Source organism: Diorhabda sublineata, chromosome 6 (genome assembly GCF_026230105.1).
Source record: "Diorhabda sublineata isolate icDioSubl1.1 chromosome 6, icDioSubl1.1, whole genome shotgun sequence".
NCBI lineage: Eukaryota > Metazoa > Arthropoda > Insecta > Coleoptera > Chrysomelidae > Diorhabda > Diorhabda sublineata.
Window position 1 is genome coordinate 31855007 of NC_079479.1, and position 23778 is coordinate 31878784.

At 32.3% G+C, this 23778-nt stretch overlaps 1 protein-coding gene across 1 annotated transcript in view; it reads right to left on the reverse strand.

Moving 5' to 3' along the window:
* LOC130445697 (orexin receptor type 2-like) overlaps positions 1–10663 on the reverse strand; it is a 62302-nt gene extending 51639 nt beyond the window's left edge. Inside the window, exons 1-2 of the mRNA XM_056781509.1 lie at positions 10592–10663; positions 8939–9252 (exon numbers count right to left, since the gene is read on the reverse strand). Coding sequence (XP_056637487.1) covers positions 8939–9252; positions 10592–10628 — 351 coding nt within the window. The 5' untranslated portion in view covers positions 10629–10663. The remainder of the gene's footprint in view (positions 1–8938; positions 9253–10591) is intronic.
* Between the last annotated feature and the right edge of the window lie 13115 nt (positions 10664–23778).

The window sequence follows — 23778 nt, forward strand, 5'->3', positions numbered from 1 at the left end:
CCTTTTCATTTTATTTTAACCTCTCATCATAAAAGTATAGGGCTTCGTTATTATAATCAAGGTAAAAATTCAATCGGAATGACAGAATTTCAAAAAATTGCGAAATTCGAAAAATTAATAAACTTTGAAAGGCTTAATCTCGGAAACTATTGGATCTGCAGACAGAGCTCTAGTACCAAATTGTAGCAAATTTATTTTACTTTAAAAACTCCCTAAAAAGTTTTTTCGAAAATCAGTCCTTTAAGGTTTTAATCGCCAAAATTTCAGTAAAGAACCCGATTCTTCCGTGGTTTTCTCGATTTTTGACAAAATTGCGTATTCAATAGGTCAATATCATAAACAAGTCTGCAGAAAATCAGAAATAAGGGATTTGACGCATGCTGTGATGTATAAAGTTACTGGACTAAACCTATTTTAGCGATAAACGTTCATTTCACTTAGCGGAAATCACGTTTTATAACCTCAAGATGCCACTCTAAGGCACTCGAAAGGTTTTGTAATGGATATACTCAAGAAATCTTCATGTGTAAATTTCTACTTTCAACGAACTTGTGAAGGATCGTAATATAGTGCCAATTATGAGATTGCTACGTATTTTCCAATTCGAGATAAAACTGTGTCATAAAAAAATGTATTCCGATGATTTTGTTTCATCAACTTGTATTGTGATTGAACAAACAACTTTTTTCATTTTGAACATGGAAAATATAAAAGTATGAAATGCTTCTGCGATATAAGTAAATTTTTATTAGTAATGTATCACAGAATCGCTCAGGAATTGTGCTCAATTGATTTCATTTACTAGAAGAAGGAAACTTCTATTTCTAAACGGTGGAAATCTGAATGAACAATGCTAGAAAATAAGCTTTTATGCTAAAAAACTGCCAGGAAAACAATAAAGGCACCTACATTGTGTAGAAATTGACCAGGGGCTGTAACACGAAATAACTCAACAAGTCGTACTTATATGGAAGCACGTCATGATAGTGAAGAAAACCTTCAACAAAGTTCTTGTTTGCTTGTGAGTGCATGACTAAGGATTTGAAGCTATTACAAGCCTCATACATCTTCATCTAGGGTTACATTGAACTATTAAGCTATTCCTGGTATATTTAGATAAATATTTCCAATGATAATACGATTAGGAAAATAAGCATCGATAATAACTTTACCACGGTACTGGTTATGGAAGAAAAAACATTAAAAGGTGTACAGCTGGTCGTAAAACCACTTCAGGAGCTAGAGTTCTGTATTTGCGATTAATACCAATCACTCATCTTCGCTAGGCTTCTGTCGGACTGTCTGGCATGCGGAAATTTTGTGCTATAAATACGAGAAGAGATTATTCCACATATCAATCAATTCTGATAGAGAGAAAGAAGGCACTTAGTTTCTATAGCATCGGCACCCAGCTGACGTGAAAGAACCGAAGAAAACTTAAGGAAATAGGCAAAAATCTAGAGGAAATGGAAGTACCAATATCAGAAAGCAGCATGGAATACTGTTATTTGCATAGAACCTTCTCTGTGATCTAGAATGTGGATTAGTTTCTGAACATCCAGATCATTATTGGGTTATAGTTTTCGAGTAGTCCTAGAGATATACTTCTTTGTGTCGTTAATGTCCTCTATCTACTGATATTGAGTTATTTATTGAAATGTCATCGAAAAAAATATTTTGCAACCCACCCGAAACATATATTTTGGACTCGTACGATTATCAACACTAATCTGGAGCTCGGATTGTATACTTTGTGCAAAATATGCTACGTTTTGTGCTCGTTGTACAATAAACTAATTTAAAATCAAGTATTTGAAGTACTTGGAAAATTAAAACAATATAGCGCCCGTGTGAAAATTGTGAAACAAAAATTAATCAAGTATAAACCGAAAGTGATTACAGGCTCGAGGCTTGAAAAATATGTCGATCGATTCTAAGCAAATTGCGGCTAACGTATTTAGGGACCTTCTAAGGAAATGGATGTTGATAAGACTAAGAGGAAAATTTCACATGCGACATATAAAATTTTAGATGTACTATAAATAATGGTGGAACAAGTATTGAGCACGATATAGATGTATTAAATAATATTTTATATATCTCATAGCTATTGGAAATATATGCAGAAAAAGGTAGAAGAGTATCCGATTAAATCTTTAAGATAAAACAGCTGATTACTGGTTGTTATGAAAATGATAAACCAACACAGACCCTTTTTGTTAACTTCAAAAGAGCTTATGGTAGTGTGAAGAGAAAAAAGTTAATCCAAAGATTACGAGAATTAGAAATTCCAAACAAACTAATTCGACTAATGAAAATGACATTAGAGAACACAACAAATATAATAAAAATTAATAACATGAAGAGTGAACCTTTTAAAACACAACAAGGATTAAGACAAGGGTACCCCCTATCAACGGTACTATTTAATCTACCTTTGGAAGTCACCAACGTTTCGCTTATGCCGATGATGTAGCGTTGGTAGCAAGAAACAGAAGAAAGTTTAAAGAAACCACAAAGCAACTAATAACAGTAGCAGAAGTAGGCCTACACTTCAATAAGTACAAACAAAGTTTATGGAAATAAAGAATAAATGTGGAAGTAATACAAAAAAATAATTTTAAAGTACATAAACATAATGGAACGCTGATAGAATTCAAGAAACTAGAAAATTTTATGTATCTGGGTGTTCTACTAGATAATAAATGACAAGAAGAAAAGGAAATCGAAGTAAGACTTGCCAAAAGTAACAGCTGTGCAGTTAGTCTTAGAAGAATATTAACATCGAAAGAGACAATGTTGAGACCCACTCTGACATACGCCTGTGAAACTTTGATAATGACAAATAAAACCAATCAGAGATTGGATGTTTGGGAGAGGAAAATATTGAGAATTTTTAGAGGAAAGCAGACAGAGTTGGGATGGGAGAGAAGATCAAACCATGACCATAACTAGGTCACTTGGAACGAATGGACGAAGACAGGCTCTTGAAACGAGTTGCATGGAAGATACCAAAGGGCAATTTTATTTTGATAAAGACTTAAAATTAGTTGAAACGACAATTTTTTATCAATCTATATACAGATCTGAGCATAATTCGTTATCATCATAATTATCATAATGTTTTTATGTGTTCAAAGAGATCGTAAACAGAGACATCTACTGAAGACTGTTATAGATGAGTCAAATTGATAACTTACATCGACGACCCATTTATTATTGTGGATAATATCGGATGTATCCGATATTAATATTTTATATATTATTATTCAAAATATATTTATGTAATGCATCAATATGGCCCAAATTTAGGCATATAATATCTATAGCAGGTTTCATAATCACATAAACAAAAGCTTCAATATTCAAAGTATATTCCAATGTTCAAAAAGTTCTCAAAGATCTTGGTAAAATCGGCAAAACCCTTCTTTGGGTTTAGATGCAAAAAATAGTCACACATTTTTCACAACTCCATTACATTCAAATATTTTTCCACGCAAATATTTCGCCATGGATCTGATTAAATAGTAATCTGATGGTGAAAAATCCGGACTAAATGATGGATGTGGTAGGAGTTCAGTACCATCAAGTTCTTCGATCTTATTCCGCAGTATATAGGGTTGTAAGAGAACCCCCTTTCGAGTAACTACACCTGGATATTTCTCCAATACTATTTATTCTAGTGATCAATCAAAGCAGTCAGGTTTAGTTCCTCACTTAACACTTAAATCCTTATGCGTTCGTTATGAATAGTAATTTATCGAAGGAGCTTAAATTTCTATTTGAATCTATTTTTTTTGTATAATGTTGTAGAAAAAATAATGTATGCAACATGTGCATAAAGTATCTTTGTTTCACAAATGGAACTTTTTCATTTCGTGAAAAAAAAATGCCACTTTATGCACTTACTATTTCAAGGAGTTTAATCTTGAGTAGTTTACGGGAAACTTCAGCACTGGACCTTGATGAAAATATTAAATACCCTTAATCGGTTTTGCTCCTTCCTGGAAAAATATCCTGTGGACACCATTGAACATTATAGTTTAGTAGATACTCAGAATTCTGGAATATGCTATTTCGTCTTGGAAAATTACATTCCGGGAATATTACCCAAGTGATTAAATCTTATTTAACAATAGTGTACCATTATTAACAGAGAAATACTATTTAGGTACATGATGAATTTACGTTTGTTGTTTCTGTTTAATATGGAAAGTTAATAGAACTATTCTATATGGTTTGAGGAATATATTTATTACAAATAGCTTCACCCTACAATTGTTTCCATAACATCTACCTGGTCTGACCTAGAGATGGCTACTCCAGAAATGTTGAAGAAAATCCACAAAGTGGTACTGGATAATCGTCGACTGGAAGTGCGCGAGCTAGCAGACATAGTAGGCATTTCAAAAAGTGCGGTACATCTCATATCAACTGAAAATTTAAACATGAGAAAGCTGTGCGCAAGATGGGTGTCGCGTTTGCTCACAATGGAACAAAAACAGCGACGTGAAGATGAAACGTGGGTCCATCACTTCACACCCAAAACAAAAGAACAATAAAAAATGGACTGAAAAGAGAGAACCGGCTCCAAAGAAGGCAAAGACCGTTCCATCGATAAGCAAAGCTATGGCATCGATTTCAAGGGATTCTTGTGGGATAATTTTCATTGTCTACCTTGAAAAAGGAAAAACTATCAACATTTGACAAACAAGAAAGTGTTATTTTCAACATTAATAAAGATAACCTCGACTAAATCATTTCAATCATTTTTTTCTCATTCCACCTACATTTACTTCTTGGTGGTACATGTCTTATTTTGAAACTCGTACTATCTGAAACGTGTATGCGAAAATATCCCTACCATCTGTACCATTTAAAACATTAAAATGACAGTTAGCGCTAGCCTTTGATTTAAAATACTCTAACATAAAAAATCCAAAGGTGTAAGATTCGGCGATAGCTTTGGCTATCGTTGTCCATTTCATCTAAGAGGATATTCAAATACCCTTCAACTGCATCAAAATGGTATAGAGAACCACCATATATATCCAAGGACTAACGTTTCGATTGCATTATTTCAATATTATCTCAAGGATAACTCCCCAAACATCTTCCTTTTCGTGAAAGTGAGGATGTCTTTTACGAAACACGTAAGAATTTGCTTAATTCCCATACCTTATAAGATATGAATTCACATTTCCATTTAAATAGAAAGTACAAATCATTTATACCGTTGGTTAATTTTCGTGAAAGTTGATGAATAATTTTTATATCAACACTCCGTGTATTAAACTTAGACTACTTCTCAATTAGATGCAAATTGATTTGTTGAAAAAGAAGGATTTATTATAACTGGTCACAGTATATCAGTTATTTTCTCATTAGAAATTTGTGATATTCCAGATAGTTTCTATTATTTATAAAGTTTCGATAAATTCTGGAAACGGTGCGATTAGGAAACTTCGTTTTACCACAAGTATTTGACTAATTAATTATCTAAAACTTTAGTACTCAAACATTCATCTCCACATAAGTACAAAAATGATTATTTGACAAGTATAACCAAAAACTGGGCTTCAATTTTAAATTCTAGTATTAGGTAACTGATTCAATTTAACACAGCTTTGCTTTTATGAAAGAATTGAATAGGTGCTGATATTCTTATTCGAAAATTATTGTGCCGGAAAATACTGTAATTTCAGATGAAAATTCTTACCTATATATGCGAACCAAAGTTTAAATCAATGAAATACTGAAAATCTGCTTCGAATGCATCGAACGTAAATCTTGGCTAATGGAAAATTTTCTCTCATTTTTATCTCCATTTAGAAAATGTCAGGTTTTTATTTGGCAATAAAAAAACGAAAGCGCAAGATTTCATCCGATCTATCAAAGAATGTAGCTTGTACCATGTGTAGATAATATATCTCAAGATGGTCTTTCAAAAATTATTGTTATTATTATTGTTTTAGAGTCCTTTATCATAAAGTAATTAATATGGAAATGAATGAAAAATAAAAATCTAAAACAAGTAAATCTACTTTCACTACTGTATGAAGATGTTGAACATATGGACGAAAGGAAAAAAAAGCTTTAAAATGGGACAAAATAATGTACAATAGAGAGATATAAGAATAATAGACAGATGTACAAAAAAAATTGAGTTCCAGAAGTATCTAGGCCCACAAAGAAAACACAAAATTTTGCAAAAAAATATACTTATTTCAATTTCAACTCCATACACTTTTCCTAGTAATGTCCAGGCTCTTCAAAATAGCCATTAACATCACCTCTTCATTATTGGAAAATTTTCGACCACTAAGCCATTTTTTTAAGTCTCAGAAAGGAAAATAATCCGAGGGGATTAAATCTAGCGAATTGGTTACATGTGGTAGAAATTCAAACTTTAGTTGGTGAGTTGGTGCATTGTGTTGATGAAACAATACTTTTTTCTTAGCCAAATGCGGTCGTTTCCGATTAAGGATTATTAACAATTGAGCATTCCCCGCCCCTAGCATTCCGATAGTAGGTTATAAATATTTATTACGTCAAATTACTACATGGACATCCGAAATCATAATATTCGAATGTTTAAATATTAAAGATATATAACTCAGAAACAAGAGGGCGTATGAGAAATTTTTTTATGTCACAGCATTATTTCACGTCATGTAATCACTTCCGAATTTTTTGCATCAAGTCTCGGAGCACCCAGTATATTGAATTAGTTGATACTCCAATCTTGTCACATGAACGCTAACGTTAGAGTTTATGAAGTAATCAACTGAACTATGACATTTCAATGTATAAATTGTAATTGAAAAGGACACTAACACGTCCTTGAAGGATATTAGACCTGACGTATAACTCCAGTTCTCAGAAAATATATTATGGAAATACATGTATGTATGTATTTTTAGTTCTACATTCGTTATTTTTATGGAATAGTTTTCTCAGAATATCATGTGAAAAATATTGATGTTTTCGACGTATAAACTATATTTTATTATACAATGCACTCCTTTTTCGAGCTCAAGCGAAATTTTTTGACCGTAAATTGGCTGGCTCAAGAACTACACATAAACATCTTGTTACCACTACAGATTGATCTTCAAGTCAATTTTTTACATTGTTTTCAATTGAATTTATAGGCTGAACGACCGATACGCTTGTACAATTTGAATAATCGAGATGCCGTCATCAGTTGGACGTCATCGAAACAATAAAACAAACACCGTATTGAGCTGGTCGTAAGATGGTCGTAAAACTGAATGATGGCGTTGTTGGTAATTTTCTTTGTTCTCCATCTTCCTCTTGTGCTTCTTTGGTTGTTTGTTTACTTGCCGGACGCCCTTAGAGCAGATTACGGCATTTTCAATTTCATAAATTCATTTATTTCACTATTGAAATTAATAAATATGATTTGCTCCAACTTGAAAGTAATTTGACTAATTTATTCTAGTTTTGGTTGGATTAAGTTATCGAAGCTATTTCTCCAATAGCTTCGATAACTACCTCCTTGGTTCAATATTTTTAGTTGGCAGCCTAGCTACAGTAGTCTACGCAAACACCAATCAGCCACTATGTGCTTTTGGTTGAAAACTTTTGTGTCAATCGACTTGAATCGAACATCTCATACATGTACTTTGGGAGCTACCAGTATACCGATTATATCTTGAACAGATGAAGAGTATGTCGGTCGAAAAAGAAAGAGCAATCTAAGGAGAAAAGATTATCCGCAATGAAAAGTGAAAATTTAAGAAGTTTGAAGATTATGGTCGTGAAAAAAATAATAGAAATCAAATCACAATGGATCAAATCAAATCAATAACTGCAAAAAATGAGAATATAAAAAAGTGTTACTGAAATTGAGATTCCAACAGGAAAAAATCATCTGATATGCTTTATACAAAATAAAAGAACAAATCCAAGCCTATCGATAAAGAATGTATTATAAATTTCGAAAATTCCGAAAAATTGTATAAAAAATAGTTAGAATCGGGAATAAAACAAATTTGTTAGAAATGCTGAAGTCAGTCAACTGCAAACTGTTTAAGTGGTCCAAATTTTCCTCTTTTACGAAATAAAATTATAAATATGAGAAATGTTGTTTAATATTAAATCTAATAGTCTAAAAATATTGTGAAGGCAAAAATAAAATTGAGAAAGATATTTATTGGTCGTATTTCTTTACAAATAGAAATAATTCTTTTACAAAAATAACTTTTTGTATTCTTAAATTGTATTCATAAAATGGTTTCAAAAAATACTTCATACTCGCGAATCCATAAATTTTTGTGGGATGTTTACATTAAATAAGAAATTTTAGTACAATAAGAGCATGTAATATTGAATATTTTTCAACACGTATACAGAGTGTTTCAAAAAAAAGGTGATTCTGTCTCTAGAATAGATAGAGACAAATAATTTTTTATTATGAGAATACCTACTTCTTTAGCGCTCTAGATTTATGGTATCTCTCCAAATAATCATATAAAATTGCTCAACAAGAAATCTGACGAAAATATAATAATTTGAATAGATAAAAACAGAAAATCCCTGCATTATCATTTGATAAATCTATTGAAAAAATATCAGATAAGAAAAGTTCTATTCCTATAATAGTGCGTGCTTTCCTTCCTTTTCTAAGGTATCTACCTTTTGTATAGATATTGATTAGGAAACTTTATTAATGTCATAATTATGTGATTCAGTTGTTTCATACAAAAGGACCGCTGAAAACGATTGAAGCAATGTATAGAGGCGGAGATAATTTACTCAATAATGGCTACCAAGACACGAGTTTGAAATTGTTTTACATAATAGTAATTGATAGAAAAAAGAAATTCTTTGCATTTCATTATATTTTTGCAAAATTATTATTTTCAAGCAAAACAAACTGTTTGTGATGAATAAAAACATTTATATACAATACCTGCATGTAAAGCACAATCTTGCATAATGCCGTCCCAAACCACCACGTACTGGTGACATCCCATGTCACTGAAGGTGGTAAGCAAAATAAAATCACCATAAAATCAGCCAAAGCTAAGTTCACTATAAAGTAATTTGTAACGGTACGCATCGTGTGATTTCTATAAACCGCCACGCACACCAAACAGTTTCCTACCAAACCGATAACGAAAACAAGAGAATGTAGAACAATTAAAACCCAAGTCCAAGGTTTTGGATGAATGAATTGCAAATATTCGTCGAAAGTTGTGAAGTTGCTATAATCACCAGCATCATCTGCAAAAAAATTTGTGAATATATAATACGTGTTTTGACAAACATAATAGTATGAAATTGCACAAGTTCAAATTTAAAAATAATTCTGGAGAATCGTATTTAGAAATATCAAACCGTATGAGCTTGGCAACCAATTGGAACGGAATCAGTTTATGGTCAAATTTCGCTTTCAATAAATTGCAGTGGCCACATATCAATTTATTAGAACCTTATAAATTGACCAATTGTATGTACTGGTCTGTTGTGAATTGATTGAGGTCATCGGTAAACATCGGATCAGTTTGGAACTGCTTTGGAACCCGGCGAAACCCCGACTAAAATGATGATCTCCTTGGTGTAATTCCTGCGTTAGCGTTTAGACCCAGATTTTTTCTCATACTGCAGAGTAAGATCCTCACTTCCTGCGAATTATGACTACATCTTTAATTTGCTAGCGTTTTTGAAGAATCATTCTAATTATGATAATATAACATTTAGTGGTATTCGTACTGAACATACTGCTTATTACAACTATACTAAAAATGTCTCTGAAGATGATAGGGTTGAACCAAAACATTGAAGTAGAAAATAACATATACTGAGAAAAAAACATCGAACAACAGCTGAGGTAGTTTGGACAAGTATATAAATAAACTGTAACTGCAAGTGTTGCTACAGTAGAAGTAAGCATTGTTTTTTATTAGATAAAGATCATGTTTCTATTCAATTGTATAAAATAAAAGCTAGGAAGTTATTTTATTCATTGGAATGTTGATTACGAACCTTCGTAGACAACTCGATATCAACTAATAAAACTTTTAGATTTAGAATCTAGAAAGCAATTGGGAAATTTGGTGTAGTCATTTAGCTCGAAACATTTAAAAAAATCTTTGTAGTATAATTTAGTGGAAATGGAAACAGAGTTCAATTTCATAAGTCCACTAAAGGTATATCAACCTTTCTAGATAAAAGGATTTTTAATGGACAGATGGGAATCAAAACTTGGAATAGAATATTTATTTAAATACCTAAGAACGATTATTGTCGATAATAATCTAGTAATTAAAATTGTCGCAGTTTAAGAAGATGGAAGACGTGTTTTATACCTTCTCACATAATTATCAGGATTATGGTAGAAGAAGATTTAGGTTTTTATTTATTGATTCTAGCATTCAGAAAGAAGGTTCACAGTATGATATTTGTATCCCGACAAAACAAAATAACGATAGCGTGGAGAAGATTCCAAATTGAATATATAGCAAAATATAATTCAAAATATGAGACGAATGAATATTCGAATGATTGGAAATATTTTATTAATTATTTAATGATACGAATGAATAAAGAGATAAATTATTACCTTCAAAATCAGTGGATACGTTATAATCTATATCCATTTCCTGTATAAAAACTCCATAATTTAAATTATAACTACCAGCATCGGCAAAGCTTGTAGTGTTGAAATCATTTGATAAACCTGGACGTGATTTTACTAGTTGGCAAAATAATAGAAGGAAGCTGAATAAGCTGCTGTATACCAATGACATGTTGGTTCGATTCAATTGTGAACAATATCCGCCATATTTTCTCTGGAAAAGAAAGATATTTACAATAATAAGAAAAATTGCGTACACAGATTTTCCTGATAAAGTCATGGTCAACATTCTTTCATCTCCAATAGTGAGATTACAAAAAGACAGATAGTTAGACTAAAAAAAGTAATTAGAAAATTGCTGCAAAAACTGGAGTTAACGGTCAATAACAGCATATCAAAATGATGTTTTTTTCATTCGAGTCACTTAGCAGATAATAAGCAATTATATAAAATTTAATTACGCATTCTGTATAAAAATTAATCAAATTTAACTGAAGATATCTCTGGCTAATATTAATCCTAAGCATCTGAGCTTTTTTAATCAAAATAGAATATCAGGAACCAGAAATATATCCATTTTATATTTGTTTAAAGTTCGTTTGAAAGGTTTATGTACCTAAAAATGTTTTTGTGTTGGTATCGTTTCGCAAAAGGACAATCAGGTAATCGGATGAAACAACCTTCAAGCTTAACGGTACAATCAATCGGACTACTGGAACCACCAGATTCCTCACGTCTTCATGAAATGAGGATTAAACCTGTCTGGGGTGTGTGTGTTCACATCTATCCATGCGGGAGGTTCTCGTGGATCCGTACATTTTTTAGAGTCACGTAACGGGCCAAAGTTATCTAGAAATGCTCGAAGATTTACATTAGCAAATGGATAACGATCCAACACTCGCGAACATCCGTCATCCCATACAGAATGGAGCTTCGCTACAATACACGCAGTACCTTAATGTTTGAGGAATGGATAAGCTGACGAGAATTAGTTGAGTGTTTCGAACGGTCACGTGACCTAACACCCTGTAATTTCTCCCTGTGTGGCCTTCTCAAGAATCGCGTTTTTGCAAGAGGATCGCGCATCAAGATGGGTATCAATTTGAACACTTACATTAACCCTTTTTCGATTTCTCTGAATAAATTCATTTGACAGCTTCATTTTTCTTGTAATACAAATATAATCAATTTTTAAAAAATGATCTTGTTAATAATACTATTATAAAATTTATTTCATGGGAATCGTTTGAGCCAGTCAGCCCCTGCTCTTTGTTTACATTACCAATTGAACCTTTCAAAAACATTTCCTGGAAATTTAAAGATCAAAGGCCTGTTATGTTTATCAAAATTGTATTTATTAGATTAATTTTCCCTTCCGTAATTTTTGAAGTACAGTTTCTTGTACTGTTGAACCTAAAAATAACGTTCTAAAGGGACTAGAGAATATCTTTATTCTTATTAAAAGTAGTCTCTTCAACTTGCTTGATTGATATCTGTGATCTCACGTCCAATAACGCTCGAAATTGTTCAAAATTCGATCATTCCTCGGGGTACTGTCTAAAATAAAATTTCTCAATTTCAAAAGTTCGAAAATGTTAAAACAAAAGTTAAAATTTTGGTGCTTCAATAATGACCAAATGGAATTATTGTGCTCCCCGGACATTTAATAAAACAAGATATCCGAGCCGCCTCACGAGATTTGGATATAAAATGGAAAATTCGTAAAACAATACAGAAGCACTTATAGGGTAGGGTAAAAATATATATATGGTTTTTACGAGGTAATTTGTACAAGCGAGAATCTTATCTGAGACATTCAAATTGTAATCTTTTGTTAGAGTTGGAACCAAAGGGAAAACTCTTATTACAAAAAAACAGCGGAGAAATAATAGGAAGCTCTTAGTTTTTATCCCATCTATGTGTGACTTTGGAAAATTATGAACTATGACGATAATCGATAATCGATAATTTTTTCATGAAGATATTCAATCTTTTTCTCTCTTGCTTTTCAATAGAATGTTCTTAACTCTTTATTTAATTGTTCTGTTGCTTCTGACGTTTTGATCTTTTACCTCATTCCTTCCCTGTTTCGTTTGCTTTTTTAATGGAAATTTTTAGCTTTTTATTCATGTTTTTTCTAACTCCAACCTATAATGATATTCTGTATTTGTTTCACTTGCTTTTCAATAGAATATTTTAGCTTTTAATTTAATCGTTTGGTTGCTTCTAACATTTCACCTATGATGACGTTCTATCATTATTTATCTTGCTTTTCAGGAGGTAATTCTTAACTCCGTATTAATTTTATATCTATTTCTGATTAAAATACAAGGGCTGTAGACTTTCCAAGCTGGATCACTCCAAAAATTCCCCAAGAACTATGATTATGCTAGTTACAAAAAATTTTTCAATCCAAACTACCTCCACCTATCTTCTTTCCTAACAGAGTAGATTCTAGGGAGATGTGCAAAAAATTTAGCTCACTTTTGCCATGATAAGCTACAGACAAATATGCTGTAACATGTTGCAATCTGGATGGGTCTTCATTAGGAAGGGAGAAGAGAAAAAACTAAATAGAAACACTCTGGAGATATCTTTCCAAGTTGGTTCACTCCAATAGTTATGCTAATTTCAAAAAGTTTTTGAATCCAAACTACCTACACCTATCTAATTTCCTAACAGAGTAGATTCTAGGGGGATGTGGAAGAAACTGCAGCTCAGTTTTGACATGATTAACTTCAGACAAATATGTTGCAGCATATTGCAATCTGGATATGTCTTCAATAGAAAAAAAGAAGACATAAACCTAAACAGAACCACTCTGGAATTGTCTTTCTAAACCAGACCATTTTAAAAATTTCCTTTAAAACTTTTAATATGCTAAATCGATTAAAGATTTGGATTGAGGTAAACTCAAGCTACCTACACCTCAATATCTTCTGTTTAAGGTTTTGCTGCCTTAGGAAGCACCTGATGGTGCTAGAGAATGGCAGAAATTGACGAGTATTGATTTTATGGTGATAGGAAAGAAACTGCAGTTCACCCAATCTTTTCTAAAATCTAGAATCATTTATCAATATGTAGCAATAAGTTTTGACTCTGGAGTTGTCTTCTCTAGAAAGTAAGAACAGGAAAGACCAAATAGAAACACTCCTGAGTTGTCTGTTCAAGTTGGATCACTTCAAAAAGTTCTGGTTATTCTAGATCCAATAAGTATTTGGATAACAGTAAAGCCAAACTACCTACACCTTCCCATTAGTTTCCTCACAAGGTTTTGCCATCTTAGAAAGCCCTTGATGATACTAGAGAATAGCAGAAACTGACTAATTAAGTTTCTAAAGGAATGGGGAAGGAACTAGTTCACCCAGTTTCAGAATTCTTTGTCGTTATAAGTTTCAGACAAGCCACATCGAAACCAGCACAGATATTGAGTTTACCTGGAGCTTGGAAACTGGCAGGCGAATTGAAACAACTATGATAAAGTTCACAATAAATCTTAACGTGTAATCCTGCATTTGTCTCGCTTCTCGTAAAACTCCAATGCTATTTATTCAATATTTTTGTTGCTTTTGATGGTGGGTCCACATTAATGCCGTGAATTTACGGCACATTTCTTCTAAATCGTTCGTGAAACCCGTCACGAAATGGACGTAGAAGCTGCTGCTTCTGCAATACCTTTGGAACTAATATGTAACCGTCATGACAGTTTGACCCACGATAATCTTTATTTCTCTTGCTTTTCTATAGAATGTGTTATGTTTTTAGCTATTTAGCTATATATTCTTGCTTTTTAGTAGAAAGTTCTTAGCTATGTATTTAAGTGTTCTTTCCATATAGTTGTTGGTTCTACCCTTATAACCTATGATTCTATCCTTGTATCTCTTGCTTTTCAAAAGGAAATTCTTAGCTCTTCGCTCTGCTATATACTTCCAATCTTGTTTCCACAACTTTTTTTAATTTCACATAATTTTTCATTAGCAATATATTTTCTAGCCTTTTTTATTAGACTTCACATTGGTTTGTTTTTTAGCGTAGTAAAATCCATCGCACGTGTTTTGATGATCTTACTTATATACTTTAATATACCAATTTCTATTAGACGGATATTCAATTCATTGTTCTCTAGTCAGATCCACGTGCATACATTTACTTGTGATGAAACTTCAGATTGATTAAACTGGTTGATTCTTCTTGTTATTAAATTTTGTATCATAGTATCTTGAGAAACATTTTGTCTTAACTGCATTTGTTCTGAAATGAATATGAGACTAAAATAAGTTGTAATCAACTTATAGTGTAATTTTAGAACCTGGAATTGCTACTGTGGTGATCCTTTGTTAAATTCAAGTGAAATGAGGTCGCCTGCCGATAGTGTAGAGCTTAATTTCATTATTCCTCGGGTAAATGAGGCGTACTTATCCCAAATAATAAAATTATTGAGCCATATAAATCGAATGCGGCTATTTTTCCTAATGAATTTAAGAGTGTGTGAAAGAAAAAATATCTAGTGATAATTTGAAATTCCAACTAATTATTATTTAAACATGCAGTTTCGTATCTCAAAATCTACTGGAAAAGATTTGTATAAGTTAAAATAGAATATTTAGTGTCACGGATGCAGAATAAAGTTCTCAATAGGCTAGAGCATTGAAGAAATGTGCTAAGTTTAAGCCGACAACAATGCTGTGCGCAGTGACTCCCCCACTTTTGAGCCCGCTCCACGATTCTTGACGTTACTTACAATAATCCGATTTCTCCACTTGTGAAGATTAATCAGAAACTAATTGTAGTTTATGGCGAAAAGTAAACGTCGGCGAATGGTACAAGTCTTTTGCTGGGGGTCGCACTGAAGTTCGCGTTGAATAACGGAGTGGAAAACCCCCAAAAATCTTGTAAATAATTAAAAAACAAACCCAGACAAATGTTATCATTTATTTTTCGTAATTGAGCAGTTGTTAAATGTCTCAAGAATATAGTTCAAAAGTCAAGAAAATCGGTACCCAAGTATTCTGAGAAGCAACAATTGGAACAAAAAATAAAACTTATTAGTCTCAATGACAACGGGCTTTCGCCCGCTAAAGGTTTGGAAATCATTATCCGTGTTGATGTTGGTATGATTGGCGATATCTTCTCGTGGTCGTTCTTCAGCATACGTCTGTCATTTTGATCTATGACCTAGATCTAAAACCTAGATTAATGCTTTTCATAGAGGAGAAGCTTTCTGAAGGAAATTTTGTGTTTTGACCAGAACGGCAACTGCAAAAGACGTTGTGGGAGCTTTTGTACGAGTTGGATATTCCGTTTATTGGGAAATCTACAAATGATCCAAATGTGCCTCAACTGAGGCCAATCAAACCTTTTCGGCGAAATTTAAAATGGAACGTTGGGATGCAAAAGCACATGAAGAATTAAAAAACATAATTTTCAGCAAACCTTGGAAAATGCCAGATTCAGTGTTCCATTATTTAATTTAATAACAAAAATTAGTAGAGGGAGCCGACTAGTTGCTCATTCAAATATAAAATGTGTTTAATTGTAGTTTGAGCAAATAATTTAATTAATACAAGCAGTATGTACGGATTTTATGTCCACACCTATATCTGTTGTTGTAATGTTGTATTCTATTTATTTCAACAGAATAAAATTCATAACGTATTTCGCCCAACCTTGTACAAGCCCAAATTTTTGCCATATCATCCCACTAATAATAAACGATCGATTGAGGTTGAATAAAAGTACACCTATTGTTGGCTTCACCTTTAACTCTTGTAAATTATAACCTTCAAAAGCGTTAAATTTCCTTCTATAATTTCCTTTTCAGTCAATAACGCTTTTATGACTATGCAATTCGGAAAAATTATGGAGAAAAGTGGATATACATATATTTTCAACACATAATTTTCATATCGAAATAATAACTAGAAAGTTTATCAAGGATTATGATAAATGGGAAAATAACATCGATAAAACTATATTTGTATTGGGAAAATAATAACAGGAATTATGATTGGTAAGTGGAGTTCGCGTTGAAAACAAATGACTAGAAATGAAAATCTCTAAATAAAGAAACAATATTTGACTAGCGATTCTAATTATAGGAAGCTTTATACAACAAAATAATCACCTAAGATTTATATAGAAGTGTTATAAATCTGCGATCGTTCGAAAAAACAATTCATGAGGAAAAATCCAGAAGTATTCAACTATCATTTACATGAATGAAGCATTATCGACTACGTTAATGATATGGGCTCCAGTATTAGATTTCAAAGAAAATCTCGAGGAAAAGAAAACAAGATAATTCAAAAAATACTGAGAAAATATCTCTGTTGATTAATATGAGGGAGTGAAAATATTAAGTTTCGGAAAACCTATATTCAACTATATACAAGAGGGTTCAGAATTGTCTATACTGAATAATTATATACGAACATTTAAAAGGGTGAATTGCAGAAACAGGGTAGTTTGGACGGTAAAGTTCTATCTCATTTTTCATTAATTTGAATTTTTCCTAATTTTCTTCGTTAAAAAGTACGTACTCGGATGCTAGATAGCCTCTAGTTGTTTACTTCAATTGCATAGCATGAAATGGTTATTACATAAATATTATTTGAGGTTATGTAACTCATTAATCACTTATTAATATTGTGTCTTCTTTATTATATCGAGAGAAATATAACTCCATATGTAATTAGAGAATCCGTATGAGCTCCAAATGTATTATAAAACTAACTAAACACGTTTCTTTTCCTTTGGTTAGGTAAAGTTACAGCTGATCTGTTGATCCCACTCCTTTCAAAAAGTCTATAATGTGAGATGACTGGAGTTGCCAGAGATATTTTATTTCATACACTTCTAGGTGTTGTGCTCTAGAGCTCCGTAGTGTTTCCCAGAAGAGTCTTTGCCAGTTTCACCCCTGTAGGTTGTCCCAATAGTTGGTTTTGTTCGTAACTACCTTCTTTTCCAGTGATTTTTCTATTGTTCTGTAGCTGATACCACAGAAAGGTGCAGGTACGATGGAGGGCTTTTCATTTCCCTTTAGTCCAGTACGTACAACTTTTAAAATAACTAAATATTCCTTTTCTGAATAGCTATTATGAAAAAATTATCAACATATACGGTGTTCAGGGCCCTTTTGGTAATTTTGTGAAATCCAATCATTTTATTTTTGCACAATCGACAACTTTGAGTGATTCTGCATTTGCACCTCAAAAGAGACTTACCTTTGTGAACTAAATTTATTATTTGTTATTATATTTTTTCTTATTGATAAAGCTCAAAGCCTTTTTAGCAATTATACAGTTGCGTCAGCTATTCCTTTTAAGGATTATTTCAGGAATTTAACAAGCGCCCAAAGGCAATTTACTTATATTTGCAGTATCGAGAAAATTTAAAACGATACCTCGGATACAGCGTTATTATGAAAATTTCAAATTTGATTGATGTGACATTTCTTATACGTGAGGCAGATCCCCTATAACAATATGGATATAGATACAGTGATTTATATAAAAAAATATTGGATCTTCTGAAATTTTTTAGCAAAGCAATGCTAAAGACGCATAGATATAAAATATTTCATGTATCCACACTATTTTAAATTATTTGGAAATATAATTGTAAATGAGTAAACATGTTTTTTTTGTTTTGAAGTACTCTAAACAATGAGCATTCTCTAGAAAAAAGAAGCCATTGCTGAGCTTGTACTGTTTTTTTTTCATCAAAATAGCTTCACTTAAATGGCTGTCACTTTTTCCTGAGTAATCAAATCAAATCACGAAATTTTACACATAGTTTTTTGAAAGTTGGTACTTTCTAAACGTCATATGGATTCGACAATGGACAACGCCATCTGTGTGTCAGTCACACGTCTTATTAATAAACTTTCTTTTGAGACTTGTACTAAATATGAAGATTCTTGGTTATTAGTATGATGTTTAAATAGGACAGACATCGTGTTATTCGAGAAATAGATTTAGATGTCATCACTGCGATGAAAAAATGAGACTAGAATTATATTTATTAGCAGAAAAATAAGGAAAATTCTAATATTAAATGTTTCATTGAAACCATGAGATAAGACGCCCAAAACACCACATCCACGAATCTATCTATAGGATAAATAACGTTGTAATCAATCATCCTGTTTTCTCTCTTTGTATGGTGAGTAAATACATCTAAAAAGGGGGCATGCTCGGTAATTATTCAATAGTAAAAAATGCATTAGCAGAATGTGAAAAATCACTCTATATAATTGTATTCTGTCACTTTCAAATTTAAATAGAAGCGGTTACCTTTTTTCTTATTAATTAGTTACTAGTTTCTCACAAATATAAATGATGTTATTATTCTGTGAAGAATTAATTAACAGTTATCATACACAACTAATAAAAATATAGATATTGGTGATTTTGGAAAAGAGTTAATATCTTGATAACAGACTTCTTTAACTACAATCTATTTTTATTTCAAGTGTTGTAACAAAAATTAATCAATGTTTCAGATTTTGCTGATTTAACGTTTATTGTGTATTCTGAAAATAACTTTAATGGATACTGGAAACTATGGATGACTTTACTGTTTACATTCAAATAGTGCACATTGTTCTGTAACATAAAGAGTGATTTACCAACAACTTCTGCGGCTAGGGCTGTAACAATGATCGAGGAAGGACACATCTATCGCTCAGTCAGTCGTATATTGTTTCACAACCCATCGTTCAACGTTATAAGGATTGTATATGTACAGAGGACATGGTAAAAGTCGGGCAAATAGCGCTGTAGATGACCGATGATAATGGAGAATCATCCTCAAAATGTTGTTCACACCCGAAATCATTTAGAAGAAGTCAGCGTACGCGAAAGATCAGTTGGAAGAGGTTTAAAATCTTATGTGTCAGCAGAGGCCCCAAAGCTTGAGATGTACCAGGAACTCTGAAATTGGACGAATGAGTGTAGTCACGTTTTGTTCATTGACGTTTTGGCGTGAATATCTTAAATGAGTAAGAAAGAAATGTAGACATCGAAAGGAAAGTTATCATCAATCAAATTCTAACGGAACTGTGTTATATGGTGAAGGTGCAGTTATGGTATGAGGTGGCATATGTTTCAGAGCTCACTAGTAGATCGTTTACTGCACATCGAAAAATGAAGGGATTTATAGAACACCATGTCATTCCTTTTGTCCGAATTGTTAAGTAAAAATCTCATTTTCATGAACGATAACACACGTCCCAGCATTGCACGTGTACTGAGAGACTACATTATTGAATTTGGCATCGCTCAAATGAGCTGGGCAGCTCGGGCGATAGAGAATGTGTAGAACTAACTAGAGAGTAGGATTCGGCAAATAAATCCAGTTCTTAATAATGTCGAAGAGCTTAAATTATGAACTTATCCCAAGAACTTATCATCCAAATATTAAGAAATCGTTTATAAACTGTTATTATTTTTTTTTCGTGTGTTTTTTCAATTCAACATTTCTATAGATCAGGTCGTTTGAAATGGTATAATGCTATAATTGTGCCGGAGTGTTCAGTTTACTAGTGTAAATCCAGTTTTCTTTCCTTAAAAGTCAATTTTATGAATATATCATTATATTTCTCCAATATCTATTCCAAAGAAAAAGTTTCCTTATTATCTACTTCTCATATTCTCTACGATTTTATACACTTTTTTCTTATTTTCATCAACTTCTGATTTCTACTTCATAAGTCAAACTCTTTTGTTTTTTTATCTGAAAAAAAAACGGAATGGAATTATTTGTGCATGCAAATTTTTCAGAACTCCCATCTGTTTTATGCCACAGGGAAGGACTAGAGCATGAACGATCGAAACAATTTGATATAGCTTTTTAGTTCGATTTTCCCTACGTTCATTTCCTGACCGATTGTTTCGTATAGAAACAATTTTTGGTAAACTGACATTGCAAGTTAAGTAGAACGCATTGAAGATTTTGGCAGTTTATTATTACGCATTGCCACTATTACATTTTTGCTAGTTCGGAATAATATTTCGAAATATTATTGATAAAATTTAGTTATAATGTAGAAGGTCAATACACGTGATTTTCTTCCATAAAAACATTCATGCAATGCCTGTCGACGTTATTAGTATCTCCACTGATGAAAATAATTGCCATCTTTTATGTTAGGGCCGTGGATCACCGTAGAAACAATTATAAATAACATACCAAAACCATAACAATCATCTTAACTAAGTTCTGAAAAATCTTTCAATTAGAAAAAGGTAAAATGGAAACATGAATTGTGCCGCAAACACCTCGATATTAATAAAGTATAGTTGATCCAGGAAAACATCTAAATATGGAAAAGGCTCCAAAAGTTGAGCGTTTCGATATTGTGCAGCCTCACCTTATACGAGAATGGTCCCAGAAGTACCTGACCTGACCTAGAGATAATGATAGTTGCTTGAAAAATACCTGTATTAGAAAATACACAATTGATCATCGTTGTGTGAGACAATAATTTTATTTGAAAGGCATTAGTCCAACCAATATATCCTGCTAGGATACATCGTAGGCACATCGCATATTAACTGAGAAATTGGACTTAAGAAAGCGTCGTGGAGATGTTTCCATCGAGTGTTTGGCAAAGACTGTTCCATCTTCAAGCAAGGTCATAGCATCATTTTTGAGGGATGCGCGTAGGATAATTTTCATTGACTATCTTGAAAAAGGAAAAACTATCAACGGCAAGTATTACGCGAATTTATTGCAACTTTCAAGCAAAAACGGTCGCATTTGGATACGGAGAAAGTGTTGTTTCATCAAAACAACGCTCACACATCTGTCTTTGCAAAAAGAGGGTATCTAACTTATTGAATATGGTTGGGAAAAATGTATGAATCTAAATGGAGATAACGTTGGAAAATAAATATAGTTTTTTCCAAAATTTTTGCGTTTTCTTTGTTGGGCCAGATACTTTTGGGACCATCCTCGCACCGTATGAGTTTAATTTTAATAATCCTCAACTACGATGTAGGTATTTCGTTGTGAAAAATATCAAATAGAAAGTGTAGGTTTCAATTGCTCTCTCAGTATTTATAATTTATACTTCAAGTTCAACTAAATACGTCCCTTAAGTTAATTATACTCGTAATGTACTGGAGAATTTTCGATTTATTAATTATGATAAAAATCTCATTATTGTCATTTTTTGTATCTGAGTATTTCCATTCTTCTTCTATTTCTAAATACAGTTTTGTAGAAGGAAGAAACAGAGTGTTTCTGAAGCAATTTCATTAAGATGACGGTTATTTTCTACAACATTTTCATATTTATTATCCAAAGCTATCGGAACTATTGTATCCTATCGTCGTTTCAATATTAATTAATCAGTATCAACTAACCGCTTCTAGATCAGGTCATTCGGAAACCAAATGACCCAAACAGATTAAGAGTATCCAGTGATAAGTGACAAGCCTCTTAACAGAATAAATTAGTTCAATTTATCTTATCAATGGAAACCTCCAAATATTGATTCTATTTGTATTGAAGTGTGAATTGTTTTCTGCAAATCTCTAATGAAAATGTCTCAAACTCAAGATATCATCTATCATTTCTCAGTTATCGAGCTATAACTCCAATTATGGCTAATCGGATCGCAAAATTTGAATAAACTAATTAGTATTATTACTATTATTTTTTGTATAATCTAGTTTATATCATTTACTCATAACTCTCTATTAAACTGGGTGTTTAACTATCCCTTTTCCTGGTCTCAAATGTCGACTGCTAATATTCTATATTAGTACTTTTTGGAATCAACCCAGGTCGCGTTCATTGTCGTTCGGAAATCGATTCAGCTGTCATATGTTATGATCCTTTCTACTCTAATAGATTGATGAGTCGATGCGATCAGCTGAAGGGTTGTTTAATTTATTTATAGTTTTTTGAACCTCAAAATTCATTTCTTCATCTTAAATGGCTGTCTACTATCAATACGCATGAGCAGTCATTGATTAATATACAAATTAGTAAGAAAAGTCAAAAGTTCTTGTAGATCATGTCTTAAATTTCAAATTTTTTTCAAAAAATGAATATTCGTAAGCTGTAGTATACATCTCGTTCTGAATTAGGATCCCGGAATACGGTGTCCGAAAAGATTTATTGCCTTTTCTTCATTAAAGCTTTCCTCTTCTTATTCACAGAATCTACTGTCTTTTCTTCTTCTTTCCACTAGCTGGAGTTTCTTGGGGTTCAATTCAGACGACGATAAAACATCTGTTGAATTTTCAGTGCAAATTTGTTTTGGCTAATAAATCCTGATCATTTCTGGTCTTAGTTTCCCAGTAGTAGGCGTTAGAATAGTTGAGTCTTTTTCTTTTTTCCAATATTACATCGGTGTTGATTCTACAACAGGATTCTAGACTCGAAAAGAGTTATCTTCTTTCCGTGTTTCTATTAGGGCGGATTTTCTAATTTTTGCTTGGAATTTACATGAGGTTTATTCCAAGCTTCCAGTGTTCTGTGCCAGTTCTTTTAATAGTTCTCGAAATTAATTAAAAGGTATGCTATTAAGTTCGAACAGCTTCGATTTTTTCAACGACGAAGATCCATACGGACAGCATCACAAACTAATAATTAAAAGATTTCGAACGAAGATATAAATCGCAAATCTGATATCAAAATGTACCAAAAAATTGAAGGGTATGGAGATCATAGCGTTTACGCAAGTACAAGCGAAATGAAAAACTAGCATTAATTTTGTTCTAAGCATTTAATATACGAAAAATTGATATCAGTGATTTCAAGCAGATGTTATTAAAACTATACCTTCTTGTATTAAATTTTAATATTCGTTTCAACTGATGAAGCTTTTATGCTTTGTACTTTGTTTGTGAAATAATGCCACTCGCGATGAAATTCATCAAGTTTGTCTTTTATTTCATAACTAAAAGAAGTTTCTTGGAATAAATATCAAATTTGTTATGAAATAAATCGACAGATTTATCGAGAAAATTCATTTACCAGTAATAATTCTAATAACAATAAATAGACGCCTTCAAACTTAACATTGCCGACTGACAGGTATTTGAGAAGGAGAAATGTGATTGCAAAAACTCTACTATTTTAAGTGATTGTTTTCTTAAGAAAAACTTCCAAGCGATAAAAAAACCATAATCGATCAGAAGGGAGAGTAATGTTAACCG